The sequence below is a fragment of the Solanum verrucosum genome, unplaced genomic scaffold, assembly GCF_900185275.1.
Source record: "Solanum verrucosum unplaced genomic scaffold, falcon-dt-bn FXZP01000102.1, whole genome shotgun sequence".
NCBI classification, from domain to species: Eukaryota; Viridiplantae; Streptophyta; class Magnoliopsida; order Solanales; family Solanaceae; genus Solanum; species Solanum verrucosum.
The window spans coordinates 362,244-383,019 of record NW_026019930.1 but is presented as its reverse complement, the minus strand read 5'-3'; the positions used below and the strand labels follow the sequence as shown (position 1 = coordinate 383,019).

The following is a 20,776-nucleotide window of genomic DNA, read 5'->3' as shown; positions in this document are numbered from 1 at the left end:
ATATATTCAACATTAAAATAAATTATCCCTTGAAGGTTAAAAAATCCAACACAATCAACTATTAAATCACTCTAGTTAATTCCTTTAATGATCAATCAAATTATAAAATTAAATAATAAAGTCAGTTGCCTGTTTTATATTAATAAAATCAATCATAATATATATCAGCTTATCTTTTGTAAATTGATGAGTGTGTATAGTCAATCAATTTACAAAAGACAAGCTTCTCAATTCTAGTATATATATACTTGCTTAATAAAACCACTCATAATATATATCATCTTAACCAATAATTCACAAGGGTCTTGGGCTTTTTCAAAGAGACAAATTTTAAAAGATCAGGATTGTGGACACGTTATTTTCTCATTAAATAGTAGCTAACTAATCAAAATGAAGCAACTCACCACAATAATATTCTCATGTTTAGGTACTTATGGCAGCTTGTACATCATCAACACAAGCAAGTCAATATTTAAAATATTTTTTTCCACGAACATTTATTTAAAAGTCCAACATGAACCAACTAAGTCATTTAATTATTAAAATGGATCGTGATAGGATAATTGAGATTTCTTTATTCTTAAATTAAAAAAGGAAGATACGTTGAGAATCCCAACTCATTTTGTTCCCTTTTCAAAAAGTTAATAACGTATAAATATCTTGATTGGAAACTAACACTCTGTTTGAATTATTGTTACTCATTGTTTCATAATGTATTGTACTCTATTGTACTGTATTATATGGTAAATACAATGTTTGACTAGACTGTATTGTTTGTTGTTGTTTAATAACATTTTTATTGTTTGGTTTGACTGTATCGTACTGTATTGTAATTTATAAATTTACTAAAATATCCTTAATTATTCTAGGGTAGGAAGTTTGACTAGAAATAAATAATATAGGGTAAAGGGTAAAAAATTATTATGAAATATTATGTCATGATATAATTGGAAAAAAAAATTAAGTAACAATGGGAACACACCAAATCGGTTGTTCCATAAAATGGGGGTTTTCATTGTTACGTAACAACGAAATTTAATAATAAAATATATTACATTTTAAGTAACAATCAAAACACACATTGTAGGTATGGTAACGATACAATACAATATGATGAGTAACAATGATCCAAACAGAGTGTAAGTATTAACAATAATTTACAATAAATTAATATATCAATCACTATATTTAGGATAAGGAAGGATCGAGCCAGGAGTACTTAGTACAACATTTGAAAGTCCAAATGCATTGATTGATTCATTATATGTATTTAGGTAACTATTTATATAATTATTATATTTCAAACTTTTTTAAATGGCAAAGGCACACAATTTTTGTTTTCTTTATTCATACCGACTGAGAATTTAAAATTTACATTTTTTTTTTAATTTGAAATTGATTCAGAAGAAATTAAAGTGATTGATCATCCATTGATTAATGATTTAGTTGATGTGAACCTGGCTTAAACTCCAAGCATTCAAAGTGGAGATGTCAACATGTTGGGATCCATTATTGAATACAAATAAATGTGCATTATCATTGATGGACAAAGTAGGATAAGCTCTTGTTGTGATGCAAGTTTTTCCACCTCCGCCAAAGCTTTCTACTATAGAATGATCAATCTGTAAAGGAAAAAAAACATTGTTATTATTTAGAAGTACTGATGAATAGATCCTTTTTATTAGACGGCTCCCCAAGAGCTCTCACTTTATTGCTCTCTCGGTGATTTGTATAATTAATTTAATAGTGAAACTTACCAAAGTTCTTAGTGATAACTTTTCTGTAAGAGGATCAATATCCAAAACGGTTCCATAATTGATTTTATCATATTCAAGACCCACAGAAGACCTGCATTTCAAAATTTTATAATGAATTTATAACTCTATGAGTAGAAAAGTGGGAGAAGGGGTCACTAGGTGGAATAAATAGTCTTTTTTCTGTAGGCCAGAAGTGGATTTTGGATAAGTTAAGTGTCCCAAAATGAAATTCATAAAACATTCAGATCTTCATAGGCAATATAATCATATATTGGTAATAATAGAGGTCATAATTCACTCGAACATTATTAGTAGTTGCCACTTGCCATCATGATAAAACTATGACTTTATTCGGTATGCATCTCATCTAGTCTGACTTGATATTAGATAGCGTTAACGTGATATTCTTGCAATCCATAATTCACGAGCAAAAGTGGAGTCAAAAATTTTAATTTATGAATTTTGGATTATAATTTTCTTTTCTTTTTCTTACTAAGTTCGTGATATATTATCTATATGTATTAAATAATTCTCTAATATAAATATAAATTTAAGCTAAAATTATTGAATTTTGTTGAATTCGTAATAATAATAATGTGGTTTTGGCTGTTTGAAAGAGACTAAAAGGCATTATTGTAAACATGTGGTTTTCCTATTTTGTTGGAATAGCTAACAAATCAAAATCAAACAGCTCATCACAATATATATGGTGAGGCCTAGATGAGGGATCCTAGATGAGCTGTTCATCATGAAATTAAATATGAGTCAATATATTCAACATTAAAATAAATTATTCCTTGAAGGATATAAAATCCAACACAATCAACTGTCAAGTCATTTGAGTTAAATTACTTTAATGGTCAGTTAAATTATAAAAACTAATCAAGGATTAAATATGAGTCAATATATTCAACATTAAAATAAATTATTCCTTGAAGGATATAAAATCCAACACAATCAACTGTCAAGTCATTTGAGTTAAATTACTTTAATGGTCAGTTAAATTATAAAAACTAATCAAGGCTTAAGTCATCAGCGGCCCCTTAAAGTTGTCCGTATAATTTACTTAGACACCTCAACTAAGATTAGAACCTATTGAACACTTTTACCAATTCAAAAATTGTTCATATTAGGCATTTTTTGATAATCAGCAAAATATATGAAGAGTGTGTGATACACTTGCGGTGACGTGGCAAAACGGCTAATTAAAAAATAACATGTGGCACTGGGCCTCGAAAATTATAAAAAAAATAATTTTGTTTAAAATTATTTCAAACACTTTTTGTATCTAATTTTTTTAAAAAGAAAAAGAAAAAAATGAAAATGTCAACCTATTCTACCCAATCCCACCCCTACCCAACCCCCTTTCATTTTCATCTTCTTCCCAAAACACATTCTTTCTCAAATCACAAAACCTAATTCTTTTCAAATAACTTGAAGATTAGCTTTTTAAAAAGATATATATATACATTTTCATACTAAGAGTGAAGAAGAAAGAAAATTTTGCCGGTGATTATTCATTTTTACATCGATGACAAAATGAAATTGATAGTTAAAAATTAATTCTTTCAAATTTTTGAATGTCATTTTTGATAAATTTAATAGGTTTATATATGAATTTGAGTAAAAATCTTTGTTCGAAAATTGTGATAAACAAATATCGGCTAACTTTTTTTATAGGTAAAAATCAGTTATCTTCTTTCTTCTTCTTCATATTTGTTCCTTATTTTTATGAGATCTGAAAGTAATCATACAAACTTTCAAATCTGAATCTTCATAGTTGATTTTCATTTGTCTTCATATTCGGAAGAAATAATATTCCTTTTTTTATAAAAAAGAAAGAAAAACAATGTTGGAGCTAAAATGAAGAAAGTTTTGCAAACTAAAGTATGAAGAAGATGATAGGTAGGGAGTGGGGTCTTTTTCTTTTTTGAAAAAAGTGTAAATGAAAGAAGAAAAATGTTTTTAAGTTAATTATAATGCCAATTGTTAATAAAATAAGAAAAATTATTTAAAAAATTCAAAAAGACACTATTTTGAATCTTTTCACGCGCTTCAGGGAAGTGCAAAACACATTTTTTGTCATAGCAGCATTTTGTGTTTAATAGGTACATGTTTTGAACAATCTAGGTGTTCAATAGGTACAAATCTTAGTTGAAGTGTCTAAGTGAATTATGCGGACAATTTTAAGGGGTGGTCGATGACTTAAGCCATTAATCAATAAAGTCAATTTTGCCTGTTTTATACTAATAAAATTACTCATAATATATATCAGCTTGTATTTTGTAAATTGATGAGTATATACAGTACAATACTACTCAATTCTGATTGAGACATGCTTAACGTTATAATCAATCCATTTTTTTGAATGTGGATATTATCATATGAAACTACTTATTTGATACTTGATAGGATTATGTTCTACCTCATATTGTCCGACTTGATTTCCAAATAATAATTGCATCAATTATCGTCAAAATAATATTCGTTTTTAACCAATAATTCACAAGCGTTTTTTGTCTTTTTCAAAGAAACCGACCAGTATTGTGGACACGTAACTTTCTCATTAAAATAGTAGCTAACTAATCAAAATGAAGCAACTCACCACAATAATATTGAGTAGATGTTTACGCACTTATGGCAGCTAGTACATAATCAACACAAGCAAGTCAATATTTAAAATATTTTTTCCACGAACATTTATTTTAAAGGATGAACAAACTAAGTCATTCGGTTATTAATTAAAATATGGATTGTGATGGGAATTCGGATAATTGAGATTTCTTCCTTCTTAAATCAGAAATTTTAGATTCAAGTCTTGAATATGAAAAACAAAATTATGTTAGACAGCACCAACTCATGTTATTCCCTTTTCAAATATTGGAAACTAAGTATTAAAAATAATTTACAATAAATCAATATATCAATCGCTATTTTTAGGATTAGGAAGGATCAAGTCAGGAGACTTAGTACAACATTTAGAAGTCTATATGCATTGATTGATTCATTATATATATTTCATCAGTTTAATTAGGTAACTATTTATATAATTATTATATTTCAAACTTTTAAAAATGGCAAAGGCACACAATTTCTGTCTCCTCTATTCATACCGACTGAGAATTAAAAAACTTACATTTAAAAAAATAAATTGAAATTGATTAAGAAGAAATTAAAATGATGGATCATCATCCATTGATTAATGATTTAGTTGATGTAAGCCTGGTTTAAACTCCAAGCATTCAAAGTGGAGATGTCAACATGTTGGGATCCATTGTTGAAAACAAATAAATGTGCATTATCATTAATGGCCAAAGTAGGATAAGCTCTTGTTGTGATGCAAGTTTTTCCACCTCCGCCAAAGCTTTCTACTATCGAATGATCAATCTGGGAAAAAAAAATATTGTTATAAAAATTTAGAAGTACTAATGAATAGATCATTTTTATAAGACTCCTCCACATGAGCTTTCACTTTATTGCTCTCTCGGTGATTTGTATAATTAATTTGATAGTGAAACTCACCAAAGTTCTTAGTGATAGCTTTTCTGTAAGAGGATCAATATCCAAAAAAGCTCCATAATTGGTTTTATCATATTCAAGACCCACAGAAGACCTGCATTTTAAAATTTTATAATGAATTTATAAATCTATGAGTAGAAAAATAATTAATTTGTTATCAAAATAAAACTTATATAACCTCTTGAAAAACATCAACTTCTTTTTTTTAAAATGTAAAACCAAGCTAAGGTGATTTTTGTACCTTTTTTGGTCACAGCCCATTAACGCAACAAACTTGTCATTCTTTTTGAAAATTCTAAAGAATATTGCTGTATATTCTTCAATGTTATTTGAGGCTAAAACTAGCAACCCAAAAGGTCCTACACCAGTGTTGGCTGATGAACCACTTTTGTTAGCTATCTCTTGTGGATTTGTCCAACTTGATTCCAACACCTCTGCCTGCTCAAGCACCGCGATTGGAATTGAGAAGGAGATTTCTACATCAGCCTGTCGTATAATGAGTGTCAAATTAGCAAGTTGGTTTGAATTTGGACGAATAATATCAACAAAAGAAATTGACAAGATTTTTCATAGGAAGAATTATACCTGAACAGCAGTGACACCAGAAATTTCACGTTTTGAACCAGCTTCGAGTGTTATATTTTGTAAATCAACTTTGTTTGTCCTTAGCATTTCGATTTCTTCGACAGGCCATTGAATCAATTGCTTTCCACCTCTATCCAGCCAAATTTTCCGAGGAAAACACTGTAATATAATGAAAGGTAAAGTTTATAATTAATTATTTTAAAATGAATTAACGGATAGAAAATTGGCCACGTAAACTGGGAGATTTAATTACCTGAAGACCAGACCATCCTTTAATTAAATCGATTTCCTTACTTGTAGACTCATTAACCCAAGCAATAAAGATCCTTCTCTTCTTCTCACTATCAAAAAAAGACTTGGAAGCATAATACCTTCCATAATCCAATCGTAATCCTGATTCATTGTCTACCGATCCCTCATCTGGTGTATACACATCGTTGTGATGGTCATACACTCCAACAGTATAATAATCAACAAAAGAACTCATCGCGCTAATTTTAAGCACATGTTTAATTCCTGGAAATATCTCTGAAGTGTCAAGTCCATTTTCCCCGTCAATTGAGACAGGGAAAAAATCAGGACATTCCCACATTGTAGTTTCATTGGACGAATGCAGAGGCCGCTCTGCTTCAGTCCAATGAATAAAATCTCCACTTTTATATAAAAGAGTTGTTCCTCTGTTTTCTCTTTTGTTTCCTATAATGACTCTCCAAATTCTATCGGTCCCTAACCACGCTGTGGTTGGGTCTCTAAACCAAATTTTTTCATCTTCATTTGGTGTCATGATTGGATTATGAGGCGATTTAATCCATTCAACAAGGTAAGGGTCCAATGGATCTTTGGGCACGGCTAGATTTTGAAGGTTAACCTTTTGTGACACACATCCAGTATAGAGTATAGCTGGTGTGCCATCTTGGAGAATTGTTGTGGAACCTATGAAAAGCAGATTCAAAATTAAAATTTTGTAGGTTCAGTCTTAAAAGATTTTTAACATTGAATGTATAATTCCCTCGGATTCAAATTTAAGTTCTACGTAGAAGGTTCTGAATTCAATTGAACTCGTGCATATAAATAAAATGCTTGATAGGTAGGCCTATGTCAACTTAATGTGAATTTTCTAAATAAGATAAAAGATTTAACATAATATTTTCACAAATTTCAACAACCTGACCAACAACCATTGAAGTCAAATGGATCAGAAGGCAAAAGAGCTGGAGGATGAATAGTCCAGTTGACAAGATCAGTTGAAGTAGAATGACCCCATGCAATATTTGCCCATTTTGCACTTTCAGGGTTGTACTGATAAAATAAATGGTAAATTCCCTTGTAGATCATTGGTCCTGCAAATTTAATTAAGTTTGTGAAGGTCAAGCATAGTCTTAAAGTATGTAACTATTTTTAAGAAAAGGAATTAATCTGAATAGCGTCCACCTAATCATCCACTTAAATTAAAAATAACCAGGTTGTATAATTGGATATAATCAGTGTATAATTTATGTATATCAATTAGGAAAAAACAATGGATTCGTCTGACTATTTATATAAATAAAACTTTTTCCTGAGTACTTTTCGATTGGTATTTGTGAACGATTTGACCCACATGTGTTTCAGTGTTAAGGATAATTTACAAGAATGTCCTTAAAAATTGATGGTAATGAATTTTTTATCCCTCTTAAGTTATGTGCAACTTCAAGTTTAATAAGTATTGCCCTCATGAACAACACTTTTATCTTCTGATCTTCAAGATTTGCTCATTAAAAAAATGGCGATCAAAAGTTTAAAACCATTCATTTCCTTTAGCTCGAATAAATATATACTACTGTTGGAACTAAATGGAGGATTGAATAGGCAAAACAACTTTAAACAATTTGCTAGTAGTAGTACTACTTAATATTTACTAATATTTTTTGCTAAATAAAGGTAGAAAATGTATAAGATAATGTAAATTCTCTAAACAGGAAAACTTACCATTAGGATCTGTGAATCCAACGACATGTCATGCATATGAAGTTCACCAACATTATAAGTCAATGACACGATTCATCGATCGAACATAAATCAGTAAAAAAGTTTAGATTAAATTATACAAAATTAATCATAGATATAAAAAGAAAAGACTCGTTAAGAATATACCATTCATCCAATTCTTGAGAGGTTGAAAATGATAAGCAGTTCTATAAGGTTGAGCCATGAGGAGACAAGATATTGATTTACAATATTATTGAATCAATTATTGACAAAAATAATAACTTTACTTTCTTTTTCTTAGTTCAAATATTTCATACAATTAAAGAAGTTATATATCGACTATATATCATACTGTCTCTTGTACAAGTCAAAATATTATATTTACAAGTCAAAATAATATATTCCAATTAATACGAATTAATACATTCTAACTAATCCCAAATAAAAATATATTACCACCAAACCAAGACGGCAAGCAAGGGAAGACTTTCATATATCTTGTACATATTAATAAGTCAAAATATTATATTCCAAATTGCTTGTTTAAAACTATTTTCCTTAACATTTTCTAAAATTTACTTTATAATAACATTATAATTATGTAGCAGCCTCAAACAAGTTAGGATAAGCTAAATTTAAATAATTAAATCATGTCTCAGTGTATCAACGTAACTAATAATTTTATTTCTTTCCCTTTTTTTAAGGATCAATTTTGAAAATTATTTTCTATTGTATAATTGCTTTAAATCATTAAACCTAGATTTATATTTTCAAAATGAAAAATTATTTAAAATAAAATCAAGAGAAACCTAATGATAATTTTAGAATTACTAAGAAAATATGATCGACGGAGTACTCTCACAGTACCAAATGAATTCTTCAAATTTGTTATTATGGGTGTGTTTGGTATGAGGAAAATGTTTTCCAATTTTCTCATGTTTGGTTGGGTCAAATATTTTGGAAAATATTTTCCAAATCAACTCATTTTCCTCAAATTCAAGGAAAATGACTTCCCTTCAAAAATTAAGGAAAACATTTTCCAAAACGTTCCACCAATTTCAAATTACAACTTTTTTTGTTGAAAAAATCAAAACAAAAATTGATGAAAAAGTAAATTTAAAGCTTATTTTAAAAAAATATTTTTCAATTTTTTTCTCCCACTCTCACGCCGACCCACCCCCCTCCCTCCAGCCCCCTACCCACCCCCACCCCCAAAAAAAAAAAAAAAAAGTTTGTTTTTAGAAAATATTTCCAATTTCAAAATTTTATTTTCACCCACCCCACCCCCGACCACCCCCAACCACCAGCCCCACACTCCCCCCCTCACCCCAAAAAAAATAAATTAAAAGTTTGTTTTTAAAAAATATTTCCAATTTCAAATTTTTACTTTCACCCACCCCCATTCACCCCCTACCAGCCCCGCCTCCCCCCAAAAAAAAAATTTAAGTTTATTTTTAAAAAATATTTTCAATTTCAAATTTTCATTTTTTCACCCCTACCCTCGACCCCCCACCCACCCACCCCTACCAGCCCCCCTCCCCCCGCCGAAAAAAAAAAAAATAAGTTTGTTTTCTTAAAAAAATTTCAATTTCAAAATTTCATTTTTTCACCCTTACCCTCGACCCCCCACTCACCCACCCCCTACCTGCCCCCCCCCCCCCCCCCCAAAAAAAATAAAAAATTAAGTTTGTTTTTAAAAAATATTTTAATTTCAAAATTTCATTTTTTCACCCCTACCCTCGACCCCCCACCCACCCAACCCTCGACCTCCAACCCCCTACCAGCCCCCACCCCCCAAAAAAAATTTAAGTTTGTTTTAAAAAAATAATTTCAACTTCAAAATTTCAATTTTTTACCCCTACCCTCGATCTCCCCCCCTCACCCACCCCCTACCACGCCCCCCCCCCACGCCCCAAAAAAAATTTATGTTTGTTTTTAAAAAATATTTTCAATTTCAAAAATTATTTTCTACTCTAGTAAAAATAAAAGATATTTCTCAAAAATATTTTTTCATTCATAAATCAAACACTAAAATCTTTTTCGGAAAATATTTTCTACTCACCAACCAAACATGAGAAAATAAGTCAAAAATCAACTTGTTTTCCAGGAAAACATTTTCCATGGAAAACATTTTCCTTCATACCAAACGCACCCTATATATCGCCATTTTAGATAATTACCTTTTTGCATAGTTATTTCTATTAGATGACATCATCATCGTTCACAACTTTACAAGAGAATCAAAGTTTATTATATTTACCAAGTTGAATATATGTAGCAACTTAAATAAAACAGAAACAAAGTAGGGCAAAATAAGACATAAAAAGGGCTTATGTAATACCAAAAGGAGCTTGAAATATACTTTAATATATGAAGTAATAAAAAGCAAATACAAGGATACATTTGGAAGAGAAAACCCTTTTGCTTGCCAACTAACCAGATAGTTACAGTGTAATTAAGGACTACAAATCTCTTTGCATTGTCCTTATATATTGTAAAATAATAGATATTAGTAAGTGAAATAATGACAAACAAAAATATCACACAACTCTTTCATCTCAATTTAAGTATTATACTCTTCTTTTTTATAATGTTTCAAAAAGAATGTCTTCAACATTCTAAGTGATAAATTTAAAATTACAAGATTTAAAAGTATTGCGTACATATCTATAAATTAGATTATTGCATAAGAATGAGAAGTAAAAAAGGGGAAGCATTACTTGTAGTTTCATAAATGCAAGAGCAGTAAACGATTCAAACAAAAATGAACAACATGGCAAACACTTTTATTTGTACCTCCAAATGTTTTGGTGGTTGAAAATTTTAAAAATTACATTTTTAATTATTGATTCAGTTGATGTGAGCCTGGTTTAGACTCCAAGCACTCAAAGTGGAGATGTCAACATGTTGGGATCCATTGTTGAAAACAAAAATATGGGCATTATCATTGATGGCCAAAGTAGGATAAGCTCTTGTTGTGATGCAAGCTTTTCCACCTCCACCAAAGCTTTCTACTATCGAATGATCAATCTGTAAAAAATAATAAGAAAATGTCATACTAATGAATAGATCTTTTTTTTTGCTTTCTTGGTGACTAAAACATATAGTATCTTAGGATTGGAGGTAAATGATGTTTACCATCTGAGCAAGCCCTTCTTGTCACTAATGAATAGATCGTTTTGGATCCCGTAGGAAAATTTTGTGTTATTTTCTACGCTACAATTTTATCATCTTCTTTAATTTTATGATAAAATATAGTGAAATAAGATAAAATGATATATGCTCTAATTCACAATAAGGTTGACTTAATAACGTCTTTTCACTGCTGCTAGACTACTTTGACCCACCAAACAGCACAATCATAGTAATTAGCTTGGCTACATGAGTCCCCTTGTGAGTCACCACTCTTGTGTACTACTTTACTGTCAGAGAAAGTCATTGTACGCTAGTTTAGCTAGCTAACATTTTTCAGTTGACTGTTATGTTAGTTATTATCATAAGATGATTAAGTCAAGTATTGTACAATGATAGAGATCACCATATAGAACAATCGCATGATCTAGATCCATGCCTTGCTCTCAACAATTTATATACTTCATATTTTGAACTTGAATATGCTGCATAATTTAAAAATTAGGAGATTTGTATAATTTGGTAGTGAAACTTACCAAAGTTCTTAGTGATAATTTTTCTGTAAGAGGATCAATGTCCAAAAAGGCTCCATAATTGGTTTTATCATATTCAAGACCCACAGATGACCTGCATTTCAAAAAAATTATAATGAATTTCTAAATCTACAAGTAGAAAAAAAATTAATTGGTTATCAAAATAAAACCAAATCTAGGGTGATTTTTGTACCTTTTTTGGTCACAGCCCATTAACACAACAAACTTGTCATTCTTTTTGAAAATTCTAAAGAATATTGCTGTATATTCTTCAATATTATTTGAGGCCAAAACTAGCAACCCAAAAGGTCCTACACCAGTGTTGGCTAATGAACCACTTTTGTTAGCTATCTCTTGTGGATTTGTCCAACTTGATTCCAACACCTCTGCCTGCTCAAGCACCGCGATTGGAATTGAGAAGGAGATTTCTACATCCGCCTGAAACAATAATAAATAGTCATATGAGTGTCAAATTAGCGGGTTTGGGTTGAATCTGAATGAATTCAAACAGATTTAATTAATAAATGAATTTGCGGTTCATTGTTGAAAAATCATTGAAAGAAGTATACCTGTGCAGCAGTGACACCACAAATTTCACGTTTTGAACCAGCTTCGAGTGTTATATTTTGTAAATCAACTTTGTTTGTCCTTAGCATTTCTATTTCTTCGACAGGCCATTGAACCAATTGCTTTCCACCTTTATCCAGCCAAATTTTCCTAGGAAATGACTGTAATAGTACAATGAGAATTAATTAACTTTAGTTTTGATTGTTACCGGAAAATGAGAATTTTAAAATTAAATTTGCTTCTGAATAATAGACAGATAAAAATAAATGGTCATGTAAACTGAATTATTACCTGAAGACCAGACCATCCTTTAATTAAATCGATTTCCTTACTTGTAGACTCATTAACCCAAGCAATAAAGATCCTTCTCTTCTTCTCACTATCAAAAAAAGACTTGGAAGCATAATACCTTCCATAATCCAATCGTAATCCTGATTCATTGTCTACCGATCCCTCATCTGGTGTATACACATCGTTGTGATGGTCATACACTCCAACAGTATAATAATCAACAAAAGAACGAGCCGCGCTAATTTTAAGCACATGTTTTATTCCTGAAAAAATCTCCGAAATGTCAAGTCCATTTTCCCCGTTATTTAAGACAGGGAAAAAATCAAGGCATTCCCACATTGTAGTTTCACTGGACGAATGCAGAGGCCGTTCTGCTTCTGTCCAGTGAACAAAATCTTCGCTTTTGTATAAAACAGCAGTTCCTCTGTTTTTTCTTTCATTTCCTATAAGAACTCTCCAAATCCCATCAGTCCCTAACCACGCGGTGGTTGGGTCCCTAAACGATTCTTTCTCCTCTTCATGCGGTGTCATGATTGGATTATGAGGAGATTTAACCCATTCGACAAGGTAAGGGTCGGATGGATCTTTAGGCACAGCTAGATTTTGAAGTTGAACGTTTTGTGAATCGCCTCCGGTATAGAGTATAGCTGGTGTGCCATCTTGGAGAATTGTTGCGGAACCTGTGAAGAAATGTATTTATTTATACTTGATGTCGATCTCCTGAATAAGGTTATAACTTAACGAAATATTTTCACAAAATCGTAACAACCTGACCAGCAACCGCTGATGTCATATGTGTCTGAAGGCAGAAGAGCGGGAGGATGAATAGTCCAATTGACAAGATCAGTTGAAGTAGAATGACCCCATGATATGTTTCCCCATTCTGCACTTTCAGGATTGTACTGGTAAAATAAATGGTAAATTCCCTTGTAGATCATTGGTCCTGCAAATTTAATGAAGTTTGTCACAGTGAGCATAGACAAGTGTTTGTGAAGAAGGTATTTTCCGTAAGATTTCCAACAGACACAACATCATTGGAGGATAGAATTGGTAAAACAACTTTAACAATTTGCTAGTACTATTACTTAACACAATATTGCTATGTAATAAAATTGCAAGTTCTCTGAACAAAAGATTGATGATTAGACTGGAAAACTTACCATTAGGATCTGTGAATTCAACGACATGTCATGTATTCCCAGTTCAAGTCAATGACACAATCCATCGATCGAACATAAATCAATAAAAACAAAAGTAAGAATTAATTTAGACTAGATTATACAAAATTAAACATATTTCTGAAAAAGAATGAGTGTGTTAAGAATGTACCATTTATCCAATTCTTGGGAGGTTGGAAATGATAAGCAGTTCTGTAAGGTTGAGCCATGAGGAGACTTTCTTTTTCTTTTGTATATGTATGTCTTTTGTATAGATATTGCATACAACTAAAGAAGGTATATATCTTGTACAGGTCAAAATATTTTATTTACAAGTCATAATATATTCCAATTAACCCAAAATAATACATTCTAATTAATCCTATATAATATGTTCCAACCAAACCAAGACGGCAAAGTCTTCCCTTTATTTTGTACAATTCAAAATATTATATTCACGGGTCATAATCATATATTAAGACTTCCATTTATCGTGTACACGTCAAAATATTATATTCACGGGGCAAAATAACATACTCCAACTTGTTTATATAATATATTCAACGAGTAAAATTCATTGACATTCCTAATTATTCTTTTTTTTAAAATTAATTCCCATATTAAATGGAATAGAAATGTTAATTTCATAGCACAGGATTTTGATTCTTAATTTATTTCACAAGTATATGTAGCAAATTGTTAGGGGTCTAAAAATTATTAACTGAGGACGGTTTTGTTCAATTTAACAAAGTTCAAAAACATTTTTGACCTTTACAAATTTTTTATACTAACGGACACCTCATGTCAATGTATTGAACCTTGGTTCCCAGTTTATGTACATCTAACATTTATTGCTTGAGTTCGAATGCAACCCCATCTCTGCATGAAAATGGATACTTCAACACAATCTACTATAATCTATTATTTGAGTTTCAAACTCAATCGCTGCAAGAAAATATATACTTTCAACACAAAATTTTACTAGAATCTATTGTTATGAGTTCAGGAGACTCGTTCAGCAAGAACATGGATACTTCAATACAAAACTAGTTTTTCAAAATTGTAAACAGCTGAATGTTTCAAGATAAAAGGGCTAAAACCAGATAATGCAAAAAATAAAGCAAGCGACAGTCTCTCAAAAAGGTCAAGCAGATCAACGGTAACGGCGAAGAGATAGAGTCTGGTTCCTTTTCCAGGTTGCCCTTCTTGAGGGGCGAGCCTTGTGGTGGAGATGTCCTCTTCCTCGGAGTCCTCTGTATTTCTTACCAGCTGAAGTGAGACCACGCAATTCTCTGTGCTTATGCACTGGGTTGCAGATCCAGTTGATCCTTGGATCATTGCGAATAGCAGCATGGGCCTGGTCAACCAATATTACCTCAAAGTACTTGTAGGTAGAATCCTGCATTAGATAAGGTTAAGAATAATGTATTACCATTATTAAGCATCTGTAAACAAAGTCTAAACAATAGAAAAAATTACAAGTCCCAGTCAGCGAGATAGAACCATTTGCGAAGTGGTGTTCGCATACTCAGAAAAGAAATTCAACCAACTTGCAAGCCATATTATGACTACATTTCTTGATGCACAGACTTCTAAACTTGTGGAGCTTATCAGCGAAATCACAATAAAGCTTGCAAGGTGGTTGAATTTGTTCATTATTAAAAAAAAAACACATTTCTTTGTCTCAGTTACAAATGCAATTAACTTTGCACTCTAGCATGTGAGCACATAAAAAATGCACTACGAAGTACAAGAAATAGGTAAAAAGGTCAAAACAGATACCTCATTAATCCAGTAAGAGTTCAGGACTCTAAGACCACCCAACTTCCTTCCAGCACGCTCCTCAGCAACAGATCGCTTGCTGCGCTGGAACTTCAATTGTGTGACTCCCTGGTTGGTGGGCTTACCATACACAATACCCTTGGAAACAGGCCTCTTCCTTCCACCACGTTTCACACGAACACGATAGACCACATAGCCCTGCAAAAATAATTATCTCAATCACAATCCTGAAGTAGTCCACACTATGCGAAAAGGTAGCATTTAGCATGATGAAGAAAAGATTTTAGCATTATTACTGTTCCTCGAAAGGGTATAAGAAATAGAGGATTATGCATATGTGTTTCTATATTTCGCATCTAGAAACTGTACAGAAATAAACCAACATTGAGCAAAAGGCCATACAGCCTTCACAAGCAGCAGCTCGGCAATCACAGATGTATGTTTCCAACATAATCCAGAAATAATATAAGACCCAACAGTGAGACAAATATCAGTAGACTTAAACCATAGGCAGCTAATGAACACAAAAAAAAAAACACAAATCAAACTTCATTTCCACTAGATATCCAAACTCACTACTCATTTTATGAACAAATCTTGCAAAAAAGATAAAATGTTTGTAATTCTACCATTAAGTACATTTGGAGTATATTACTAGGCACAACAAAAATGTACCTGCTTGGCCTTGTATCCCAAGCGGCGTGCCTTGTCAGGACGGGTAGGCCTGGTGACACGGACGATAGAAGGGAGTTGACGGTACTCCCAGCACCTCACCCTTTGCAAGAACCTCATAACATCTGACTGCTTCTTCCTCCATAGCTCCGACACATAAGTGTAAGCACCTGCATTTCTACCAAACGTCAAACACCAGCCACTATTCCAGCAACACCGTTATCCATAAATACCACTTCCCAAAACAAACTTTTAAGTCTCATTTAAACTTTACCCTATCCAGCTTTTAGGGCAAAATATCCACATTTTCATCTCATGCGTGCATTTGGGATAAAATTACCATTTAATTTTAATCAAAGGGCAACTATGTAGCGGAAAATACAGCATATTCCATAAAATCAAACTCTATAATTGAAACACCACTCATAGCCTATTAGAACAAGATGTCGTTTTCTTATGAAGAGTTGTCAATCACCCTATACAGAAACAACCACGTCCAGAGCCAGTTCTCCCACCATAGCCAGATTATAGCAGACATATTGTGTGTATATCTATTTGATTCAATTACTAGATCTGTCTTTGTTCAGTGCAACAAATAATAGTGAAAATTTAGTGGTTTAACAGAATCATTAGAACAAAATGTCCAATTATCTAAGATAAACAGATAATTAGAAGTACGAACCTGTTCCTAATCACAAAAAAAAAAACTTACACAAAACCTATAGACTGTTCATTTTCAACTAAATTTTCGACATGAATCAAATTAGCAAAGAGTATAATACAGAGAGAAATTTGATAGACGAACGTACCCATTGCGTCTGCTGTTCTTCTACCTCTGTGGTGTTCGGCGTCTCTAGGGTTTTGAGTGACACATTATAAAAGGAGTATCGTTACCCTCCGGAATAGTTTTTCGGCCCATAGGCCCATTGATGATAATCAGATTTTACTAGCAACTCTACTAGGATGGTTTGCACAGATAGCCCCTTTTTAGCTTACTAGTTAAATTTTATCTCTAATTTTAAAAATTATTCAAATATAACTTTTGAAATAAAAAAAATATTAGACTCTAATCTAACATTTTATCACGATGCTCGTTTTACTTTGATTTAAAAAGTTCATATATCATGAAAATAAAAAGAATTAATCATTTAACCAACAAAAATCATATTTTTGCTATCAATGGGCCTAAATTCCATTTCGAAGATAAGTAAGAAATAACATACAGTGTCTCCAAGAATTTCGAATCTTAATATTTTTGTCCGATTTAATAAAATCTTTTTTAAAATAACCTTAATTTGGAACAAAAAAAAATACATAGGAAGAACTTATGTTACTCATCAAACATGACATAAGTTTTAGATTTTTTTGTTATTAAGTTAGAACTTATGGTAAATTAAGCAGGCTTACTATGTTGGAAAATAATTTATGTTTCATCAAACATAAGTTATAACTTTAAATCAAAACTTGTGCTATTAAACAAGTTCATTATATTAAAATATCTTGAATTTTTGTCTCATTGACAAGACTAATTTATATTCATAATTTATGCTCGAAGAATAATAAAAGTTTTGCCTAGCTATTTTTTTAAAGCGGATACTATTTTTAAAAAAAATATTAAGTGGTATCAAAATCATCCTTTTGGAAGGTCATCCTGAATTTAAATTGAGGAAAACTGCACCAATAGTAAATTTAGAGGTATCATTTAAAATGTAAATAACTTTTAAAAATTATTTAAATTTTAATCACTTTGTAGTAAATAATTAGTAGGTGAACAAAAATATTATACACTAAACAAAGTTGAACTTCAAATCTTTGGTCTAAAAATTGCATTGCTACAGGTTAATTGCAAAGTCACATGTGTAAATTCTACAATTATGAAGCTAGTTTTTATTATTCATTTAAAAAGGGGCATAAAATGAGACGTTTTATGCCGTATGGGGTGAAGCGTAAATTTTGAAACACGAAATATAAGTTTCATGGATTTATAATGTATATCTTATATATTTTAAATTTTATAACTAAGAAAATAAGTATAGGTAAAATTTTCAATAATTATGTCGATAAATTTAAATAAATTACTAACAATATAGGGAATTATATTATAATTATTATTTGAGAAAGGTAACAATACCAAAGAATGAAAATAGTCGAGATAATCTTTAAAATGAAATTATCATTTCATTTTAATTACCAAGCTTCACATTTACTTATCTTTTCAACTCTCAGTTATATTTTGCATTGATTATTATTTATATAGTTCAAAATTGAGGGAAGGATAAAAAATATAAAAGTATTATATAGTGTATGTCTAAATGAGCTCCTCGATGTGTTTATAAGTTTGTGGCAATTATCAGCCTTTTAGGTGTTTAAACTTTTCTTTTGAGAATAACTATCATGTTTCTAATTAATGTTAGCCTAAAATGATGTGAACAAATTAATAATTTTAATTAGAGAAACAAAAAATTATTATTATTTTGACTATAATGAACCTACGTAAGATAGTTGATTTTTAAGTGTTTTTGTTTAATTTGCACCCTAATTTTAGATATTAAATTTAATATTAAAATGTTGAATCTAAAGTTATATATATTACAGCCTAACTCCTATGAAAGATCAAAATTTGAATGGAATATAGTTCAAATTCAAATCTTTAGTTGCAAAAATTAGGTTATGACCTAGCCTAAATTATGAAAGTCTTACGTTTTTATTTAAAATTTATTAGTAGGCTTCAAACTTTGGGTTCGGTTATAAAATTGACACACATCAAAGTTTAATTTAAAGAAATAATTTTATTCAACTTTTAATCTAGTTATTACAAAATAATTTACCTTTAAATATTTTTTAAATAAATCAAACATGCTTCACAACACCATCACAAGCGACTATCTGGTAGACGGGTACCATTTCCTCTTTCATTAAAATCAAATGGTTTGAGATAATATGACACTTGATCAACTTAATCCATGAGTAATAGATTGAATTCGAGATAGTTATAATATAAAGAAAACGTTTCCACATTAATAAATAATTGTTTAGAGGATCATTATTTAAAGCATCTTAAAAAATTATACAAAATCTGTTAAGGTTTAATGTTTTTTATACAAAATATGTATCCTAATAGAATTGCTTGTCTGGAAACTTTAATTTCTTCGTTATTTTTCTTCTAATATTTCCTATTAAAAACCCGAGGAAAACAGCTTATAATGGGAAAGTGTATAAATAATTGTTTTGAGGATTACTATTTAAAGCATCTAAATTTTTTTTACAAAATATGTTAAGATTTAATATTTTAAAATCAAATTCAGGCTTACAATATTAAAATAAAAAATTCAAGCATGAAGTTACATAATATCATATTTTTACGTAAAAGGGTCAAAACAACTCTTAAATTATCCGAAATAGCTTAAATATATCCTTAAACTATATTTTGGCTCAAAAATACCCTTTCCGTCAAACTATTGGATCACACTTACCCTTCTAGTTAACGAAAGTATCCATGTGTGTTGAATGCCACATGTGCAAGCCAAACAGACCCCACCTCCATATAGACGACTACGGAAAAAGGTCAAAACTACTCTTAAACTATTCGAAATAGCTTAAATATACCCTTAAATTATATTTCGACTCAAAAATACCCTTCCCGTCTAACTATTGGACTACACTTGCCCTTCTGTTAACAAAAACATCCATGTGTGTGCTAAAAGGCCACATGGACTCCACATGTGCACGCCAAACACACCCCACCTCCACATAGACGACTTAAAGTCCTAATTTCACTCTTTTCCTCATTTCATCCTGAAAAGTATATATTGAACCAAAAAATGAAAAAATATTTTGCGGAAACTTGTATACGTAACCGAATGAAGTAGATAAATTGCAATTTGATGACCATTTCAAATACAATAAAAGAAACTATTAAGGTATAATATAAATACACTCATTTTATTTAATCAATTAACACTAATTTATTATTTTAATTTCTCTTAATAGATTAATTTTGTTTAAACAAATCTTAGCGAAGCTTTCTTGTTGATTCAACTCACGACCATGGCACAAAAATAGCAGCTGCCGTAAGAGACCTAATATACTTATCACCGGAACTCCAGGCACAGGAAGACGACTATGTCGGCTTCTCTAGCAGTAGTGACCGAGCTCCGCCATATCAACATCGGTGATTTCGCTAATAAGGAAAACTTGACGAACGAATGGGATGACACCTTCAATTGCTACTACATCAACGAAGACCTAGTAAGTCTTTACATATTTCTTAATTTAATTTTTTTTTTTACCAATTACCCTATTTTTGTTCAAATTTTGAGCTTTTGCAGCCCCTAATCCAAAAGATGCTTTAAATGATTGGTAAGGAAGTTTTAGATTTTATGGAAAGTTAAAGAAACATTCAGTATAATAGATGATTTAAGGATTATATTGCAGAATTAATTTAAATTTTGTTTAAGTGTTGTGATCTCCAAAGTACAACATATTAGTATCGAAATAAAATGGAACTGAATTGAGTCAATGTATTTTGTATATTCATATAGATAGACCCGAAAAAGGAAAGGATGAAATGAAAGGAAAAAGAGTGAAATTAGGGCTTTAAGTAGTCTATGTGGAGGTGGGGTGTGTTTGACGTGCACATGTGGAGTCCATGTGACATTTTAGCATACACATGGATGTTTTTGTTAAACAGAAGGGCAAGTGTTGTCCAATAGTTAGACGGGAAGGACATTTTTAGCCGAAATATAGTTTAAGGGTATATTTAAGCTATTTCGAATAGTTTAAGGGTAGTTTTGATCATTTTCCTTAGTCATCT

The 20,776-nt window shown here is 30.9% G+C and overlaps 4 protein-coding genes across 6 annotated transcripts in view; all 4 read right to left on the bottom strand.

Moving 5' to 3' along the window:
• LOC125830656 (60S ribosomal protein L7a-2-like) overlaps positions 1 to 20,776 on the bottom strand; it is a 431,324-nt gene that overhangs the window by 155,193 nt on the left and 255,355 nt on the right. The window lies entirely within an intron of this gene.
• Positions 4,965 to 8,052, bottom strand: LOC125830595 (beta-fructofuranosidase, insoluble isoenzyme CWINV3-like). The gene is made up of 8 exons (XM_049509775.1): positions 7,995 to 8,052; positions 7,830 to 7,838; positions 7,028 to 7,201; positions 6,115 to 6,794; positions 5,862 to 6,020; positions 5,518 to 5,762; positions 5,280 to 5,370; positions 4,965 to 5,144 (listed from the first exon to the last, which is right to left on the bottom strand). The coding sequence occupies exons 1-8, from the start codon at positions 8,050 to 8,052 to the stop codon at positions 4,965 to 4,967; spliced, it is 1,596 nt and encodes a 531-aa protein (XP_049365732.1).
• LOC125830573 (beta-fructofuranosidase, insoluble isoenzyme CWINV3-like) lies at positions 10,381 to 13,793 on the bottom strand. 2 transcript variants are annotated; one of them, XM_049509756.1, is made up of 8 exons: positions 13,682 to 13,793; positions 13,513 to 13,521; positions 13,122 to 13,295; positions 12,353 to 13,032; positions 12,064 to 12,222; positions 11,688 to 11,932; positions 11,498 to 11,588; positions 10,381 to 10,859 (listed from the first exon to the last, which is right to left on the bottom strand). In XM_049509756.1, the coding sequence occupies exons 1-8, from the start codon at positions 13,791 to 13,793 to the stop codon at positions 10,680 to 10,682; spliced, it is 1,650 nt and encodes a 549-aa protein (XP_049365713.1). In that variant the 3' UTR covers positions 10,381 to 10,679. The 2 variants fall into 2 exon arrangements, with proteins under 2 accessions (XP_049365713.1, XP_049365717.1); XM_049509760.1 differs by lacking the exon at positions 13,513 to 13,521 and having other exon boundaries at positions 10,657 to 10,859; positions 13,682 to 13,754.
• On the bottom strand, positions 14,524 to 16,904 carry LOC125830699 (60S ribosomal protein L15). Its single transcript, XM_049509881.1, has 4 exons — positions 16,773 to 16,904; positions 15,967 to 16,133; positions 15,292 to 15,489; positions 14,524 to 14,908 (listed from the first exon to the last, which is right to left on the bottom strand). Exons 1-4 carry the CDS (start codon positions 16,774 to 16,776, stop codon positions 14,663 to 14,665), a joined length of 615 nt encoding a protein of 204 aa, XP_049365838.1. The 5' UTR covers positions 16,777 to 16,904; the 3' UTR covers positions 14,524 to 14,662.

Coding starts and splice junctions, on each gene's coding strand:
- LOC125830595 (XM_049509775.1), bottom strand. CDS start 8,052: ATGGCTCAACCTTATAGAACTGCTTATCATTTTCAACCTCTCAAGAAT. Junction 6,021..6,114: donor AAGGATGGTCTGGTCTTCAG/GTAATTAAATCT, acceptor ATTATATTACAG/TGTTTTCCTCGGAAAATTTG. Junction 5,763..5,861: donor CTGGTGTCACTGCTGTTCAG/GTATAATTCTTC, acceptor ATTATACGACAG/GCTGATGTAGAAATCTCCTT.
- LOC125830573 (XM_049509756.1), bottom strand. CDS start 13,793: ATGCAATATCTATACAAAAGACATACATATACAAAAGAAAAAGAAAGT. Junction 11,933..12,063: donor GTGGTGTCACTGCTGCACAG/GTATACTTCTTT, acceptor TTATTGTTTCAG/GCGGATGTAGAAATCTCCTT. Junction 11,589..11,687: donor ATGGGCTGTGACCAAAAAAG/GTACAAAAATCA, acceptor TTTGAAATGCAG/GTCATCTGTGGGTCTTGAAT.
- LOC125830699 (XM_049509881.1), bottom strand. Junction 15,490..15,966: donor TGGGATACAAGGCCAAGCAG/GTACATTTTTGT, acceptor TTATTTTTGCAG/GGCTATGTGGTCTATCGTGT. Junction 14,909..15,291: donor ACTCTTACTGGATTAATGAG/GTATCTGTTTTG, acceptor TATCTAATGCAG/GATTCTACCTACAAGTACTT.